Here is a 15,056-nt window from a genome sequence, read left to right as displayed (position 1 = left end):
ATTGGAACACCTTCTTTATGAAAGAAGTCTACAGCCTTAGGGGCTTTTTAGACTAGGGTGAAATGAGGCACCAAAGAAGAGGACATGACAGAAGTGTACAAGATTATGTATGGTGTGTAGAAAGTTGAGAAAGAAGTTTTGCTCCTTCTCATATCATCCAGTGAAATTGATCGGCATGTCATTCAGGGGAGACAAAAGAAAGAACTTCTTTACACAACAGGGGATTAATGTGTGGTATTCGCCATCAGAAAATATGGTGATGGCCACTTGCTTAGATGGCTTTAAACAAGTTAATGAAATATAAGTTTATGAATGACTACTAAGTCATGATGCTTATACAGAACCACCTGTTATGGGAAGCAACATGAGAGACAGCCATCATCTTCATGGCCAATTTACGGGCTTCCCATAGGCATCTGGTTGGCCACTGCATGAAACAAAATGCAGTACTAGATGGCATACCAACATCATGCAGGAGGGCTCTTATGAACTTTCCTTACTGGTTCCTCCCTCCCTAAGAAGAGCTTTGTACAAAATGAATTACATCACAGACTACAGCCATTAACAGCCATTAAAAACTTCCACTGGAAGCAGAACAGCATTAAATAAGGTTCACTCATACATTTAACACAGAGGGCCATTTTAAAATGAAAGACAAATAGTAATTGTGAAACTCAAGTGACAGCATGCATGGCTATATTATACACACTTCTTCCACAAGACAAAAGACCACTGAAAACATAGTGTGTGAGATCTCTCTGAGATTACACAGATGGATAAGAAAATAAATTAGATTGTTAAAATGAAAGCAATCACCATAAATAATCAAGCAGAACATCACAGTAATAATGACAGGAAGTCTGACAAGTAGCTACATTCCTAGAGAAACACACAAAAAAGTCATCAATATTTTTATTTTGTGCCACTCATTTTACCTTAATGGCATGCTTCAGTGCGTGGGCATCAAAAAGCCGTGTAGGTCTCATCAGAGCAACCATCAGAGTCTCAAATTTGCCTCCAAGCTCCGCTTTTAAGTCATCAACAAGATCCTAATTGACAGAATGAAGAATATCTAATTAATGAGAAACTCCTGACTCATGAGAAAGGCAGTTTAAAATTAATCTGTCAGTCATACAAACTGGGATATGAAACTATCATGAAGGTTGCATATATTTGGGGGTGGGTATATGGAGTAATAAATAATCTGCAACCAGCAGACCCAAAATATTATTCATCACAAAATTCACATTATATGGACAAGCACACGCACATCAGTTCCTGACCCAGAACAGTCTGCTTACCCTGCCAAATAAGGTTTTAAAAGCCACAGCAATTTCCTGGCGTTGAGCATTGCTTCTGCCTGTTAGAATCTTCAGGACTGGCTCTTCATCAGTTCCTTAAGTTATGCAAATTAAAAACAGAGTTATTTATTCCATGAAGATGAACATCAGTATTTTGTATATGAATGAATTAAACACTGTAAGTAGGCTACAGGACACATGAAAATTCACTTTCCAGAAATCCTGTGTTACTGAGAGAAAAATGTATAAGCATCTCTCTACTTCATATAATTTGCAATCCAAAGTTATTTGAACTTGCATTGTCAGTAGGGCTGCACCAGATTTTTGTTCATAAAAATGTTGGCACTATGGGAGGATCTGAGGATGGAGCAGCAATTCCATGAATTCCTATTACCTTTTTCAAGTACTTGCAGTTGCTTTGTTCTCCAATCTACTGCTTCTGTGCCATTTTTAAAAATTAAAAATGCCTCTTTCCGAGGTAACCCCAGCCAATCAAGAACCATTATAACTTCTCATAGTTAGCCAGCGAATTAGATTTACTGATGTGATAGCATCACAGCATCAAATCAGTACAGGTGCAGGAAGCATTATTCTGAACAGTCTTCCTGCCAATGCCAAACAGCCAACGAAATTTGTCTATGTGATGACATCATGAAGCCAATGATTTCTTGCCCACACTTTGATCAGGCAAACACTGATGCCAATATTTGAGAAAAGCAATCGTTAACATTTCATGAATGCCAAGAAAAACACTAACTACTAGTCAATACTTCTGAACAGGACTTTTATTATCTTCTGAAGAGGTCAACAGAGTACAGTTAAACTCTTGCTCAAAACCATGGATTAATAGTTACTTTTACTGGAACTTATGGAATGTTAATGATTGCTTTTATCAGTATGTCATCTTAACTTTTGCTTCTGCAAATATCAATGAACAGATGCCAAGTCAAGGGATGAACCAGGAACCCAAACTTGATGAATCAATGTGATAACGGCCCACCTAGTTTGCAAAACAATGAATACTTACCTAGGCCTTTCATTGCTTTTCGAAGGGCCTCAGCATCAGCTCTGGCATCAAAGCCAGGAAAGTCCTTCACAGTTCCTCTTGTATACTGCAAGAAAAAACATTGTCTGCACTGTATCTTTGGTCATATTCACATAAATCTAAAGGGAGGGGTGAATAATCCCCAGTCATAGGACACATAATATATAGGACAGGAACCACAAAAAATCCAATAAACTTTACTCAAACTATTTGAAAAATAAGAACATAGGAAGCTGTGTTGTACTGAGTCAGAGCATTGGTCCGTATAGCTCAGTATTGTTTGCACTGACTGGCAGCAGCTCTCCAGGATTCAAGATGGGAGTACATTCCCAGCCCCACTTGGGAGATGACAGGGATTGTATCTGGGACCTTCTGTGCAAAGAAGATGCTCTACTGCTAATACAAAAGCTTTTCAACACAATAATAAGATGAAATCCTTCCATGAGACAATTAAGGTCTGGACAAAAAGCAATCTAGTTATAGCTTCCAAATAGCCAAAGCAAGTTCCTGAAGTAGCTATGCAAACATAGAAAAAGGCACAGTGCTTGTTCCATTAACATTATTTTCTAGGAAGGAAAGTGTCCATGTCTACCAATAATTAGCTAAAAAAGACTGGCACAGTTTCAGTTCTTATGCCAGGGCTATCTTCATGCATGGTACAGTGTTGTAGAACCATGATCTGAAACATTACCAACAATCAGAGACTTATTCACTGACAGGCAAAAACCCCTTGTGGTTTGAGAACGTACCTATAGCCAATAGATATTCTTCCAAGCTACACAGGAAGTGGATTAGACTATGAAAGACCAACTCAAATTATGTTTGTATTTTTACAAATTTGCAGGGCAGTATAGAATCTCAGAGGGGAAGTAGGGTCTCCTGCTCCCCTGGTGCATTCACTGTAGCTGCCCACTTTCCCTGCTTTTTAAAGGAGGAAGAGAGGAAGGGAAGGGGAAGGAGGGGAAGTAAAGGGAGGAAGGGATTGGAGGGAGGAGGAGAGGGCAGGTTTGATAATTTGTATGCTTATTTATATGCTTAGGGATTTACTCCTATGCAATCATGTTTAGGACAGGTGAAACTGATCTGGAGGGGGAGGGATGAAGGGGAAGGAAGTGGGAAGGATAGGGTAGGGGAGAGGGGTAGATGAAAGGGTTAGGGGTAGGGAAAGAATATTGAGTGGGTGGGCACTGGGCAGAAGGAAAGCCCCTTTCCTTTCCAAAAGGAAAACACTGTGAACAGTATCATTCTTTTTCAGTGTTTCCCCCACCTTTGTATTCTACAGCAGGCACATGTAGTCTGCCACCCAAACTTAAACCACAACTGTTCCTGGCTACATCTACACCAGACATTTATTCCACTTTAAAAACAGTCCTTGCTTCCCCCAAAGAATCCTGGGAAGTGTAGTTTGTGAAGTGTGCTGATTGTTGCTAGGAAAGCCCTATTTCCCTCACAGAGCTATAATCCCCAAAATTCTCTTGGAAGAAGGGCTGACTGTTAAACCACTCTGGCCACTAGAGCTCTGTCAGGGGAAAGGAGTCTCTTAGCATCTGTCACAAACTACACTTCCCAGAATTCTTTGGGGGAGGCCATGACTGTCTAAAATGGAATAAATGTCTGGCGTGGGTGTGACCCCCCGGTTAGCCAAGCCAAACAAGCTGTTAGTCTGGCTTTTAGAACAGTGATAGTTGGCTCTTACTGAGCATGTCTGCACTATCAGCACTACTCCAATGTTAATTTTCTTAATTTAATTAAAAATCAGCCAGACACTTTAAAAAACTTTTAAACTGCACAAAATGAAGGTCAGAGTACAGGGAAAGGTCAGTAATAGGATTACAGGTACTATGTGAGCATGGCTAATTTTTAATTAATTTCAACAAATTATGAGGCCACCAACAAAAAAAGGTCCAACAGATCTGGATTATTTTACTTTTGTTTTAGACTTTGAACTCTGGATTCTCTGAGTGTTTTGTGTATTACCATGAAAACTTAAGAGGGTTGTCAAGCTAGTGTTTCTGAGTTCAGGACTATTAAGTTTTGTAAGATTTTGAAATGAGCTTATGGGACACAGCAGAAAGGCACAGGGGGTATTTTCAATTCAATACGATGGAATATGAAAAATCCAGGCTGGCTACAGTATACAGCCACTCTAGTGGCTGTATAAAAAAAGCTTGCAGAATTTGGAGGCCTACTGAGGACAGATGGGAAGATATCTATTCCATGAACCTTGCTTTTAAAAGAAATCCAGTCAACAAAGGTCCCAAAAGAATGGGACAATAGCGTCCACGGGGGGCAGGGGAATAAGCAAAAGAAGTATTGTGCATTACTGTGGAGTGATTGCAAAACAGACTGCAGAATTCACAGGAAACTCTTCATCAGTAACATGCTGTATTATTTTTAGGTATTACACTAAAGTTTGCCTTTCCTTCTCTTTTGGCATTATTTATTTTGTTAAATTTTTATACCGCCCCACTAGCATAGCTCTCTCTTCCATAATGAAACAGCTAATAGCCTTCTGCAAGAAATAGCTCATAGTAAGTGACAGTGCAAGAGCAAGGAGAAAGCCTGTCGCAAGATGGGGCAATATATAATCCCCAACTCCAAACCCCTCCCAGAGTGTCTTCTGTTCATTGCCTTTTTTGCCCTGCCATGAACAGTCCATGTGTCAGAGAGAAGGGAGGCAAAAGAAATAAACCCCACTTGGTACATTGCCTATGATGGCTGCCCTTTTGGAGTCAGCCGTCCCCTCCAAGAACCTATGATCCAAGCGCTCTTCCACAAAAAACTTTGGCCATTTAGAAGCCTCATTCATTTAATTTCTCTCTTTCAAGGGGAAGAGCACATCATGTAAAAAAGGCATCCACATCATCACGGAGTGCTTCCGTCAAACATTATTCATGGTGCATGTAGACAAGTATCAGCAACACATCAACTTGGCACAGATGGATGAGAAAGTGAGAGAAGATATAGGAGAGAGAATACATCAGAAATGGAACAGAAAGAGAGAAACTATCCCACAGTTCATTAACAAGCAATTGCGTGCACTGGGATGCATTTGCCTGCAGTCTCTAGGAGGAAAGTGTTTTGTTTTGTTTTTAACAGTTTCATGACAGCTCATCTTTATCTTAATTACTCTTGAAGACAATCCATATACCCCTAAGTTCAGGGGTAACCAATATGGTGCCCTCCACTGATATTGTTGGACTCCAACTCCCATCAGTCCCAGACGGCATGGCCAATGATCACTGATTATAGGAGTTGTAATCCATCAACTTCTATAGGGACTGGGAAACTGTCACTGGAGAAACTTGTGCTTAAAATTTCAGAATCATAATGGCTGAACCTTCCTGTTGTAGTCTGATCAATTACTGTTATTTGGACTGATGGGGTACACAGCTCTTGTTTGTTTGTAAAGTGAAATCCAGTTCATCACCTCATGACAGAAATCTGCAGATTCTGTGCATGCATTCATTCACCTTGTGGACCATCTGAGAAGGTGCAAAGAGGAGAAGAGAAGGCTTACTGGTCACATGGTGATGGGACAACAGTATACATGCTGAGTTCATTCAAATGAATGTGAATGTAAATGGGTTCCTTATGTATCTCTTATGTATCTCTGTCAGAATCAATGATGAAGATAAATGAACAGTTTTAGAAATCACAGGAACAATCCAGGCCATCACCTCATGAAATTTCCTTGAAATGCAGAGTAAGAGAAGTGGCAGGCAAGGATCTCATCACTCGTCTGTTACATACCAATGCATTAGCATACAAATGATCACCACATGAAGAATTCCTTCATGGCTTCACCAGCTCAGATGTTCACCTGAATCTATCCCAGGTGCCACCTAGTGGTAGTAAAATGGGTGTGTGAATTATCATTTCTTTTCATGTCTGTTCCTCCCCTCAACATAATCTTCAGTACTATAGTCTACACTGTTGGCACCATTCCAATAGGAGCAAGTTTATTTATTTATTATTTGATTTATATCCTTCCCTTCCTCCCAGCAGGAGGAAGGTTTCACAGCAAATTTCACAGCAAAGGCAGTAAGAGCTCCTTATTCTTACTTAAGCTAGCATTGTTCTCTGACCTCAGTCAGGAAACTCAACTCATTACTCACCATATGCTCCATTGTTAATTGGCAAAAGTGATCTAGCTCAGAGGGCAACCATCAGCCAACCAAGCAGTCAAACAACCCTCTGCCTTCTTTCTGGCCTTGTGACTGGGAGGGAGCAGAGTGATAACATAGCTGTTGGAGCAATCTCTGCTTACGTCCTCAAAGACCAGGGAGTGGAAAGCTGATCATTTGTCAGAGGACATTGGCACACTTGCCATAATGAACAAAAATGTGGAAGTCTGAATAGTGGCCCCATCTGCATTATAGATTTAAAGCAGTATCATACTACTTTAACTACTCATAGCTTCCCTCAAAGAATCCTGGGAACTGTAGTTTGTTAAGGGTGCTGAGAGTTCCTGGGAGGAAGATTGATTGATTGTTAAACCACTCTAGGAACTGAAGGTCCATGAGGGGAATAGGAGTCTCCTAACAACTCTCAGCACCCTTAACAAACTACAATTCCCAGGATTCTTTGAGGGAAGCTATGGGTATTTAAAGTGGTATGATACTGCTTTACATGTATAGTGCATTTGGGACCAGTATTTATTTGTAGTGATTCCAAGGTCAGAGAGGGATATGTCTTTGGATGTGGAGATAATCATTCAGAATTTAGGGGCTGAAAAACGATTTATAATACTGTAATCCATGTTGTCCATACTATACTAGGCTTTTGAATTTGCTACTCCAGAATAAATGGAATAAAAATGTGTTGCGTTTAACGTATCACCAAGATAGTTGTTGCATTTAACTTTGCCTAGGTGGTTTTTTTAATGTAGTGTAGCATGGCAGCTGTCCCACTGGCATATAATGATTCAACTTTGGCTTGAAATAACATATATCTCCTGCCAAATAAATTACAGCTGCTATTCAGATGCCAATTCTGTTCTGTCCTCTATCTTTCCCTAGGGGAGCTGTACAGCACACCTCCCCTCCAAGTGTCCAAGAAACCACTTTCCCTCCAGGGAAGGCACCTGCAGTCCTTCCTTGGCTACTTGGAAGCAAGACGCCACCATATCTGCCTTCCAAAGGAGCGAAATTCCCAGCAACATTCAAGCTCCCTGCCTGCCTGTTCCACAGAAAAGGCTAGTAAGGGGCTTCCTTGGCAAAGAGGAAACTTGTGACAACTATTTTTGATTTAGTTAGCAAAGCTAGCCAATAGCTGTAGACCCTTGCTACTGTTATTATTACAAACTGCTTCACATACATTATTTGTAGTCTTGAAATATAAATCAAGGAATAAAAGTTGGATGCAAAGTGGGTTTTGGCCAGGAAAACCATGGCCTGTATCATGTCTATTTATAAGAAGTCTTAGATTATGAACTGATATGGAGGAAGGTATCAATATACTAGTTTTGAAGTGTCTCAAGACTGGGGAATCAGAGAGGATTTTTTTATCTTGATGTTAAATACATAGGCGGAGCAGAGATACTGCAGCCAAATGAAATAGGTATTAACTTCCGCCCCGTATAGCTTAATTAATTCCCCAGATCAGGTAGCTTTCTGGGACTTCCTGTTGTGTGTTTGAAAATTACAGCATTTGCCCTACAATTAAAAACGTATTCAGCTTCAGAGACTGCTTACAATGCCCTGTGCAGCTGGAAAGAAAGTTACACAAAGTTGGCATAGGCATCCATTCCTAAATCTTATCATAACATGTGCTAGCAAATTCCAACAGAATGTTTATGACAGAGAGAAATATCACAGAAGGGGGGCGGGGAAGCATGTCATAACTGAAGACTCGATCCTGCATGCAGTTTTGCAATGAACTCCTACTCACACACAAGCAATCCCAATAAAACAAATCAGATTACTGGAAACCCTCTTCTTGCAAGCATATGCATGTTTAACATTTATAATGCAAGCCTTCCAAGGAAGGACAGTGGAACTGACTGTGCAGTTAACTGCTAAGTTTTTGCTATAGCTGAATCCAGATGGAAAACTACCAGCCTGCCCATCATTTCATTATCCAGGACAGCTGCCAGGACTGAACTATGTAAATAAAACTATAGAGAGGGGAACTACGGTCAAACTATTTTCATACATGCATGTGCTCTGAAAACAAGAGAGGTAGTGGAAGGTGAATGGAGGAGAAGGACGGATAAGTGAGGGTGTAAGAGAGAGAGAGAAAGATTGGCCAAAGTAGTCATTACACTAGATATGCTTGAACACTTTCCCAAAGTGTGTGGGTTGCTTTTGTTGTTTTAGATGAAGAGCAATTATGGAAATCTGCCAGTTTGAATGGAAGTTCAACAGAGTAGGGACTGCTTAACTCCCTCCTGTCCCGCAGTTTCTCTCCACTAAAAATCTCCCTGGGAGGAAAACGATAAAAGAATTGGGTATTTTTCCTCTTCCTGTGGAGAAAAACATTTGAGGGATTCATGCCAAATTGCAGCCTTCCACAGCTACTTCTCATTTTTAAAACACTGAAACACTGTCTCTTCTCTAGCCACCTATTTTTGGCCCTCAGCTACACCATCTATTCCTAAGCAGAAACTTTTAAGAATTTGTCACTCTTGCTTATTCTTTTGCAACATTTTATCATATTGATACAATATCTATGGTGTGTGGGGTGTGTGACAACTCGCTGTTTGATACAGAGCAATTAAAAGTCTGTTTGTGGTCTCTCTTTTGACAACTGCTCCAAGAGACAACCATATGAATATATTCTTGTTGGGTGCATCACACCAGCAGTTTGTTGGCGAGCTGCATGCTAGTTTACAGGGAACTGTGTGAAAAAGTAACACAATCCACACTGCATCTGAAGATCTGTCTTCTTCGCTGTTACTTTCTGCATCCATATGCTTGTGCCTCCTAACAGAGATGTATGCTTTTATGAAACTGAGGTGGAAAGAGATCTCTTCCTGGCCTTCCTCCATTAATATGTTTACTTTATGGCCAATTTATGCCATTGCAGCAGCATCCTCCACCAATTTATTATGGACACTTTACTAACTTCATTAGCAGAACCTAGCTCTTTTGGTCTCTCAGTTCATGTCTCTCACACCTCTCTCCCCCCCTTCCAACAAAATGCTTCAAAATCATTAAAAATGCTGTAAAACCAGAAATAGCAGCAAGATGGGAAAATGAACAAGTGTGCCATGGGCAACACTAGACCTATCACACCATTTCAAGTTTGCTCTGCTTTGAAAAATCATCATCTATATATACTGCCTAACAGCAAAACACTTCAGAGTGCACTTACAATATGAACGGGCCTGTCTTGTTTATCCAAAGATGTGTGCTCTTGGGACAACTTCCTATGGGATGTATATACTGAAGTACAATATGCACGTATATTGTGTATGTGTCTGTTATGAAAGGTACATGACTGCATCATTCATTTTTCTCTTTATCCGAAATATTAGCAGCAACCAGAAGAAAAAAAAACCTTGCCTATGTTTTTTTTTTTAAAGAAGAAAAATCCTTGATATGCCCTGCCCCTGACAGCTGATGCAATATGCCTATATTTCACCGTCAGCTATTTGCACCAAGCACAAACAGATTCATAAGACCTGTGGCAAGGACTATTCAGGTTGTAACCCTAGCGGGTGAACTATGTGTATTCTTTGAGGGTGAGGGCACTCTATACATGAGCAGAGGCACTGTTGCCCTTTGTATAAGATTATTATTATATTTTTAAAGAAAAAAATAGTAATCTTAGTTTAGGGACTGCCGAATTAAGCATGCCTAAAAATAGTAAAGGCTGCTTTTCCAGCTCACATATTTTTATTGTACATTCTCAAAATAAACATTCACTGATATCAACTCATTAATGACCTAGGCACCCTTCCTAGTATCTTGGGACAACATCCAAACATGTTCAGCTGTGTACCGCTGCTATTGAAACAACTTTGTTAGGAAAGATAAACTCCTCCAGTTACAAAGGAAGCAGGTAAGTATTGAAGCAAAAATGGTACTCTAGGCATTAGGTAACAGTACTGTGATATAACATTACAACTCTTAGATGAACTAGACAGGCACTTCTGCAGTGGAACTAAACTAAGCACATACAAAGTGCCAATAAATGTATAATGTACTGTCCAGGATATCTTCTATAAAACTGAAGAATTATATTACTTCATTTGTAGTCAGCTCCTGCTTGTTTTTTCCTCATAAGCCAAATCTGACATGCTGCTCTGAATGTGACAGCAGGACCAAACTAGATATGATGTAGGAGACATGCAAACAGCATCCCAATTTTGTCTTTAGCAGAAAGGCAGCTTCAAGGTTGCAATCATGAGCAAAAAGAACTTGGTTGCAATCATGAGGAAAAATCCTAACTTTTTTCCTACCTGCCATTTTTCCTCTCAAAAACCATCCCCCTCCCAATGAGGCTTTCCTACCCACAAGGGAAAAGGAGTCCTCTATCTTTCATCCAGCAGGGGAAAAGAACAAGAAAGCAGTTTGAATGAGATAATGACAGGAAAGAAAGTGATCTTCCAATTTTTTTAAAAAACAAGCAAACTGAAAAGCAGCCTTGGAGAATACAGTTATGAATGGCTTGAGGGAGAGGCACTTAATCCCTTTCAAGCGCCTCTCCCCCAAGTCAGCCACTCACAATTGCAGGCTGCTTTTCTGATTCAAAAAGTTTGTGGGGGAAAACAAGTAATTGCTACTAACTCTGGCATCTTGCAGGCATTTAAAGCAGCATGCCAGAAATATTTTATCTAGGAACTTTAAAGTACTAGGGAAAGTGTTGTGCCCCCCCCAAAAAAAAACCCAATTGTAAGTATACCCTGCTTCCTTTCCTGTCAACTCCAGACTTATTTTAAAAACAGAAAATTGATTATATACACAATAACACAGTGAGACCCCCCCAGACCTACCTGTGTTGAGTGGAAGGTATGAAAAGGGAAGCCTACACACAGAGTCAGGAAGAATGCACAATTGTGAATTCCTGATCATGTGGAATAACCTATAAACCCAACACACAAAGGTCTGGGTATGGAGCTAGTGAGGCCAGGAATGCTGGGGGTGCTTCCTCCTGGGGCATAACCCTGAAAGGGGATATTTAATTTTGTGCCTATGTATATATTTTTTTAGATGCTTTACTTCAGTCTATACATAGGGCATAGGGTTGTATCTTCATGTGGGTGCTCCTCACTTAGCAACGGCAACTTCAATATCTGGCCTCCATTCATTCATAGAGTGAACGTTTGGTCAAACACTTCAGACAAAAGTTCCATATAGCTTCCAACAGAATAACTTCCAACTGAAACATTTTGCACGATCAGCTGAAAGTTACTAGGCAATGAACTTGCTGGATCCACTGCTGCCAATCGGAACTTTCCTTCCCACTGAGATTAGCACACATGTGGGAACCAGTTCTGATCAGAACTTCAATGGGGGCAAAAGGTTAAAGGCCTCCCCCACCATCCATATCCTGATCTGGATTGCATCTCTTGTGCCAGCTGTTGGAAGAAAAATCAACTACACAGGACCAAATTGCATTACAAATGTCCCATCTGCTTGGCCCCGGGTGCCCAAGGATTTCTCTTTTGACTGAATTTTCCAAACTTTATCAGGGTCATACTACACTAGACAGAGGTGTCCCATAACTGGAATCCAAACACCTTTTTATTTTATTTTATTTTACAAAAAGCAGCCCCAGAGGTTTCTTTTTGGACCAGGTCTGTGGCATAAGCATAGGCTCTAATCCTGTGACCTGCATCAATTCCTAAACTTAAAGTCATCCCACAAACCTGGTATTGGCAGTAGAGAAGAAAACTAGCAAGCTTAAGCTTTTGACCTCAGAAGTTTCTTCCCTCTTGTCAGGCAGCTCAGGGACAGGGCAATTTGGCTGGGACTATAGCATAGGGGCAAAGGATAAGTGTTTTTCCCACCAACAAGTTACTGGTCAAAATATTCCCCACCACCACCACCATCTGATTTTGGTAAAATTATAAAATATTGGTAGTTCCAACCACAGAACTCTCATGTTGCATTTAATTTGTCCCTCAGTTACCATTCTTGGACCCACCAAAAATAAAGTCTTGCAAAGATACTAGGAATGTCTTCAAGTATGAAAAAAATTCATATTAAATTTTATAAAGATACAAGTCAAATGAAGCTATTCAGTTTTTTTAAAAAAGAGGAATGTAGTGAACAGGAAGCCTGACCACAAAGAGAAAATAATAGAGTACAGAGGAGGAAAATGGAATCCAGAAACTTTCCTCTTTTTTCCTTTCTTCTTGCCTCTGAACCTCTAGAAAGAGGCTACACCCACTCAGTCACAGCACAAATTTATGGTGCAGGAAACTTGGCTATAAGAATGGAAAATGGGGGAAAGTCTGACGTGGATTTCACATGATTAGGATGAGTTCATATTGTTCATAGTTCAGCCTCCCTTTAAAACACTTGGATGGACTGCCTGAGAGTGAATCCAGCAACAAGCAAAAACAAAGTTAGAGAGCAGAAGTGAAAGTCTCTTCTTTTATCTTTAGGAGTATGATATACTTCCCTACCCGCCAGAGATCGCCCATCCTCAAGTAGGGCAGGGACTCAGAAAATGATAGGGGAAAGATGCAAGAAGAGATGACCTTGACTAAATGCTTAACCAAGGAAGAAAAACCTCATGTCTCTATCAGATAGCATCGTTTTAAAGCAACACGCTCCGTTTCAATTCCAAGCTGACTGGGTTAAGCTGACTGGGATGGCCTCTCAACCGAATCTCCATCACAGGGTTGTTGTAAAGGGGGCAGGGAGAAATTAGAGACCAGCCACGTCACCCTGACCTCTTCCGAGGCGGGTCAGGAAAAAAGTACAATAAATGAGCTAATGCGCATAAATAAATATCCTGCAAGATGGCGCCAAAGTTAGAATTAGAAGGCTACTCTTCTTTGCCTCTCCTTCCCTTCGTTAATTTAACAAAACATTTTTTAAAAGGAAAAGGAAAGAGGAGAAAGCAGGGTATGACTCACCTTTGCCATGGTTTCGGGAATCGATCCGGCAAAGAACAGAAGCTGCAGGAAAAGATAACCAAGAGTATCAGGTTATGCTGTGCAGCCTTCAGAAGAGAGCAGGTTAAAAAAAAAAAGTTACCAGCAAACTCTGCCAGGGCGCAGGAAACGGCCGTAGAAAGCCGAACACCACTCCCCCCCCCCGCACCAAGAAGCTCCGATTTCGGAACCATCACGTCAGGAGCCAACACCCCAACCCGGGAAGCGTATCCCGCTGCCCCGGCTTCGCCTCCCCTCGCACCAGCAGCGCTCGGACGTATCACTTACAGAGCGAAACTATCGTCCTCAACACAACAACGTATATACAATTCTTATATAATGGGATTTATAGCCTTCACTCCTCTATATAGTGCGAGTCTTTTTTACTGCCCCCCAATCGGATCTCCCCACGAAATACTCACCGAGGCGTGAGAGCAAACTCGGCAGACGGAGGACAGCCAGGCAAGCACGCGACAGCTACGGCTCCCTGCTCTTGCTACGAATGAAATGGAAAGGCGCCGAGGAAAAGTCTGCGGCTGTCGTTGCTTGCCACGCCCTGGGCTCAGATTCTCCCTCCGGCTGCCTGCTGAGGCCAAGCCCGGGTCTTCCTGCCCGTGATAGCCACACCCATCCACTCTCCGTTACAGCGCGGTAGTCCGGGAAGAGGCGGTCTCTGACTTTCCGTCTGACTTTCCGACGGATGCTCTCACCCTGACACCCTACCAAATCGCCGCAAAACAGATTAGTAGGGTGAATTGTTACGAATTGAAAATATACGTCCATGCACGAAATTATGCTCTTTCACTCTGTTGTTATTGTTAATAATAGTTGTAGTAGTAATATATATTGGATTTACATAGAAATAAATTATTATTATTATTATTACTGCTATTATTATTTTGCACGCCCTTCATCATGAGTTCTCAGGCCATGTACAACAGTATTAAAACAGATTACAATCAAGAGAATAGTGTGTGACCTAAAATATACATATATCTGGGGTTTTAAAAGCCTGGGTGGTGGGTCCTAAAATATATATGTCATGTGTCAATGACCAGAGCCACAAAAATGAGACAGATGGAAACTGTGGCCCTCCAGATGTTACTAGACTACAGCTCCCATAATCCTGAACCACTGGTTGAGTTGGCTGGGGCCAATGGGCATTGGAGCCCAAGAACATCTGGAGGCCCATGGGTTCTAAATTCTTGATCTAGAACAGTTTCATTGTGCAGTCCTCAAATATTCTGCCAACACCAACTCCATTGTGTATATCAAAGTCTACAGGCTACAGTACAACAAAGGTTGCGTTCAGGAATTTGCCTGAACACACAATGTTTAAATGCGGGGATAGTGGCAGGGCTGTGCATGCAGGCCCTTCCCCTAATGCAATGCGCTCTACATGAGGCTGCCCTCAAAGACAACTTGGAAACTTAAACTGGTTCAAAATGCAGTGGCCAGATTACTGACTGGGCTTCCGTTCAGATCTCGTATAAGCCCTGTTTTACAACAGCTGCATTGGTCACCAGTTCATTTCCTAGGCCAATTCAAGGTGCTCATGTTCATGTTTAAAGCCCTAAATTACTTAAGCCGCAAATATATGAAAGACCATCTCCTTCCCTAAAGACCTTCTTGGGTGTTAAGTTCTGTATTCTACAAA

General features: G+C 41.2%; 1 protein-coding gene across 1 annotated transcript in view; it reads right to left on the bottom strand.

Annotated features, from left to right (window-relative positions):
* ANXA5 (annexin A5) overlaps window positions 1-14,117 on the bottom strand; it is a 35,947-nt gene extending 21,830 nt beyond the window's left edge. Inside the window, exons 1-5 of the mRNA XM_061585203.1 lie at window positions 13,822-14,117; window positions 13,382-13,423; window positions 2,329-2,413; window positions 1,302-1,396; window positions 936-1,049 (exon numbers count right to left, since the gene is read on the bottom strand). Coding sequence (XP_061441187.1) covers window positions 936-1,049; window positions 1,302-1,396; window positions 2,329-2,413; window positions 13,382-13,390 — 303 coding nt within the window. The 5' untranslated portion in view covers window positions 13,391-13,423; window positions 13,822-14,117. The remainder of the gene's footprint in view (window positions 1-935; window positions 1,050-1,301; window positions 1,397-2,328; window positions 2,414-13,381; window positions 13,424-13,821) is intronic.
* Between the last annotated feature and the right edge of the window lie 939 nt (window positions 14,118-15,056).

The sequence above is a fragment of the Rhineura floridana genome, chromosome 9, assembly GCF_030035675.1.
Source record: "Rhineura floridana isolate rRhiFlo1 chromosome 9, rRhiFlo1.hap2, whole genome shotgun sequence".
In the NCBI taxonomy this organism is placed as follows: domain Eukaryota; kingdom Metazoa; phylum Chordata; class Lepidosauria; order Squamata; family Rhineuridae; genus Rhineura; species Rhineura floridana.
Note: the sequence above shows the minus strand (reverse complement) of the source record. Positions and strands in the feature narration are given on the sequence as shown.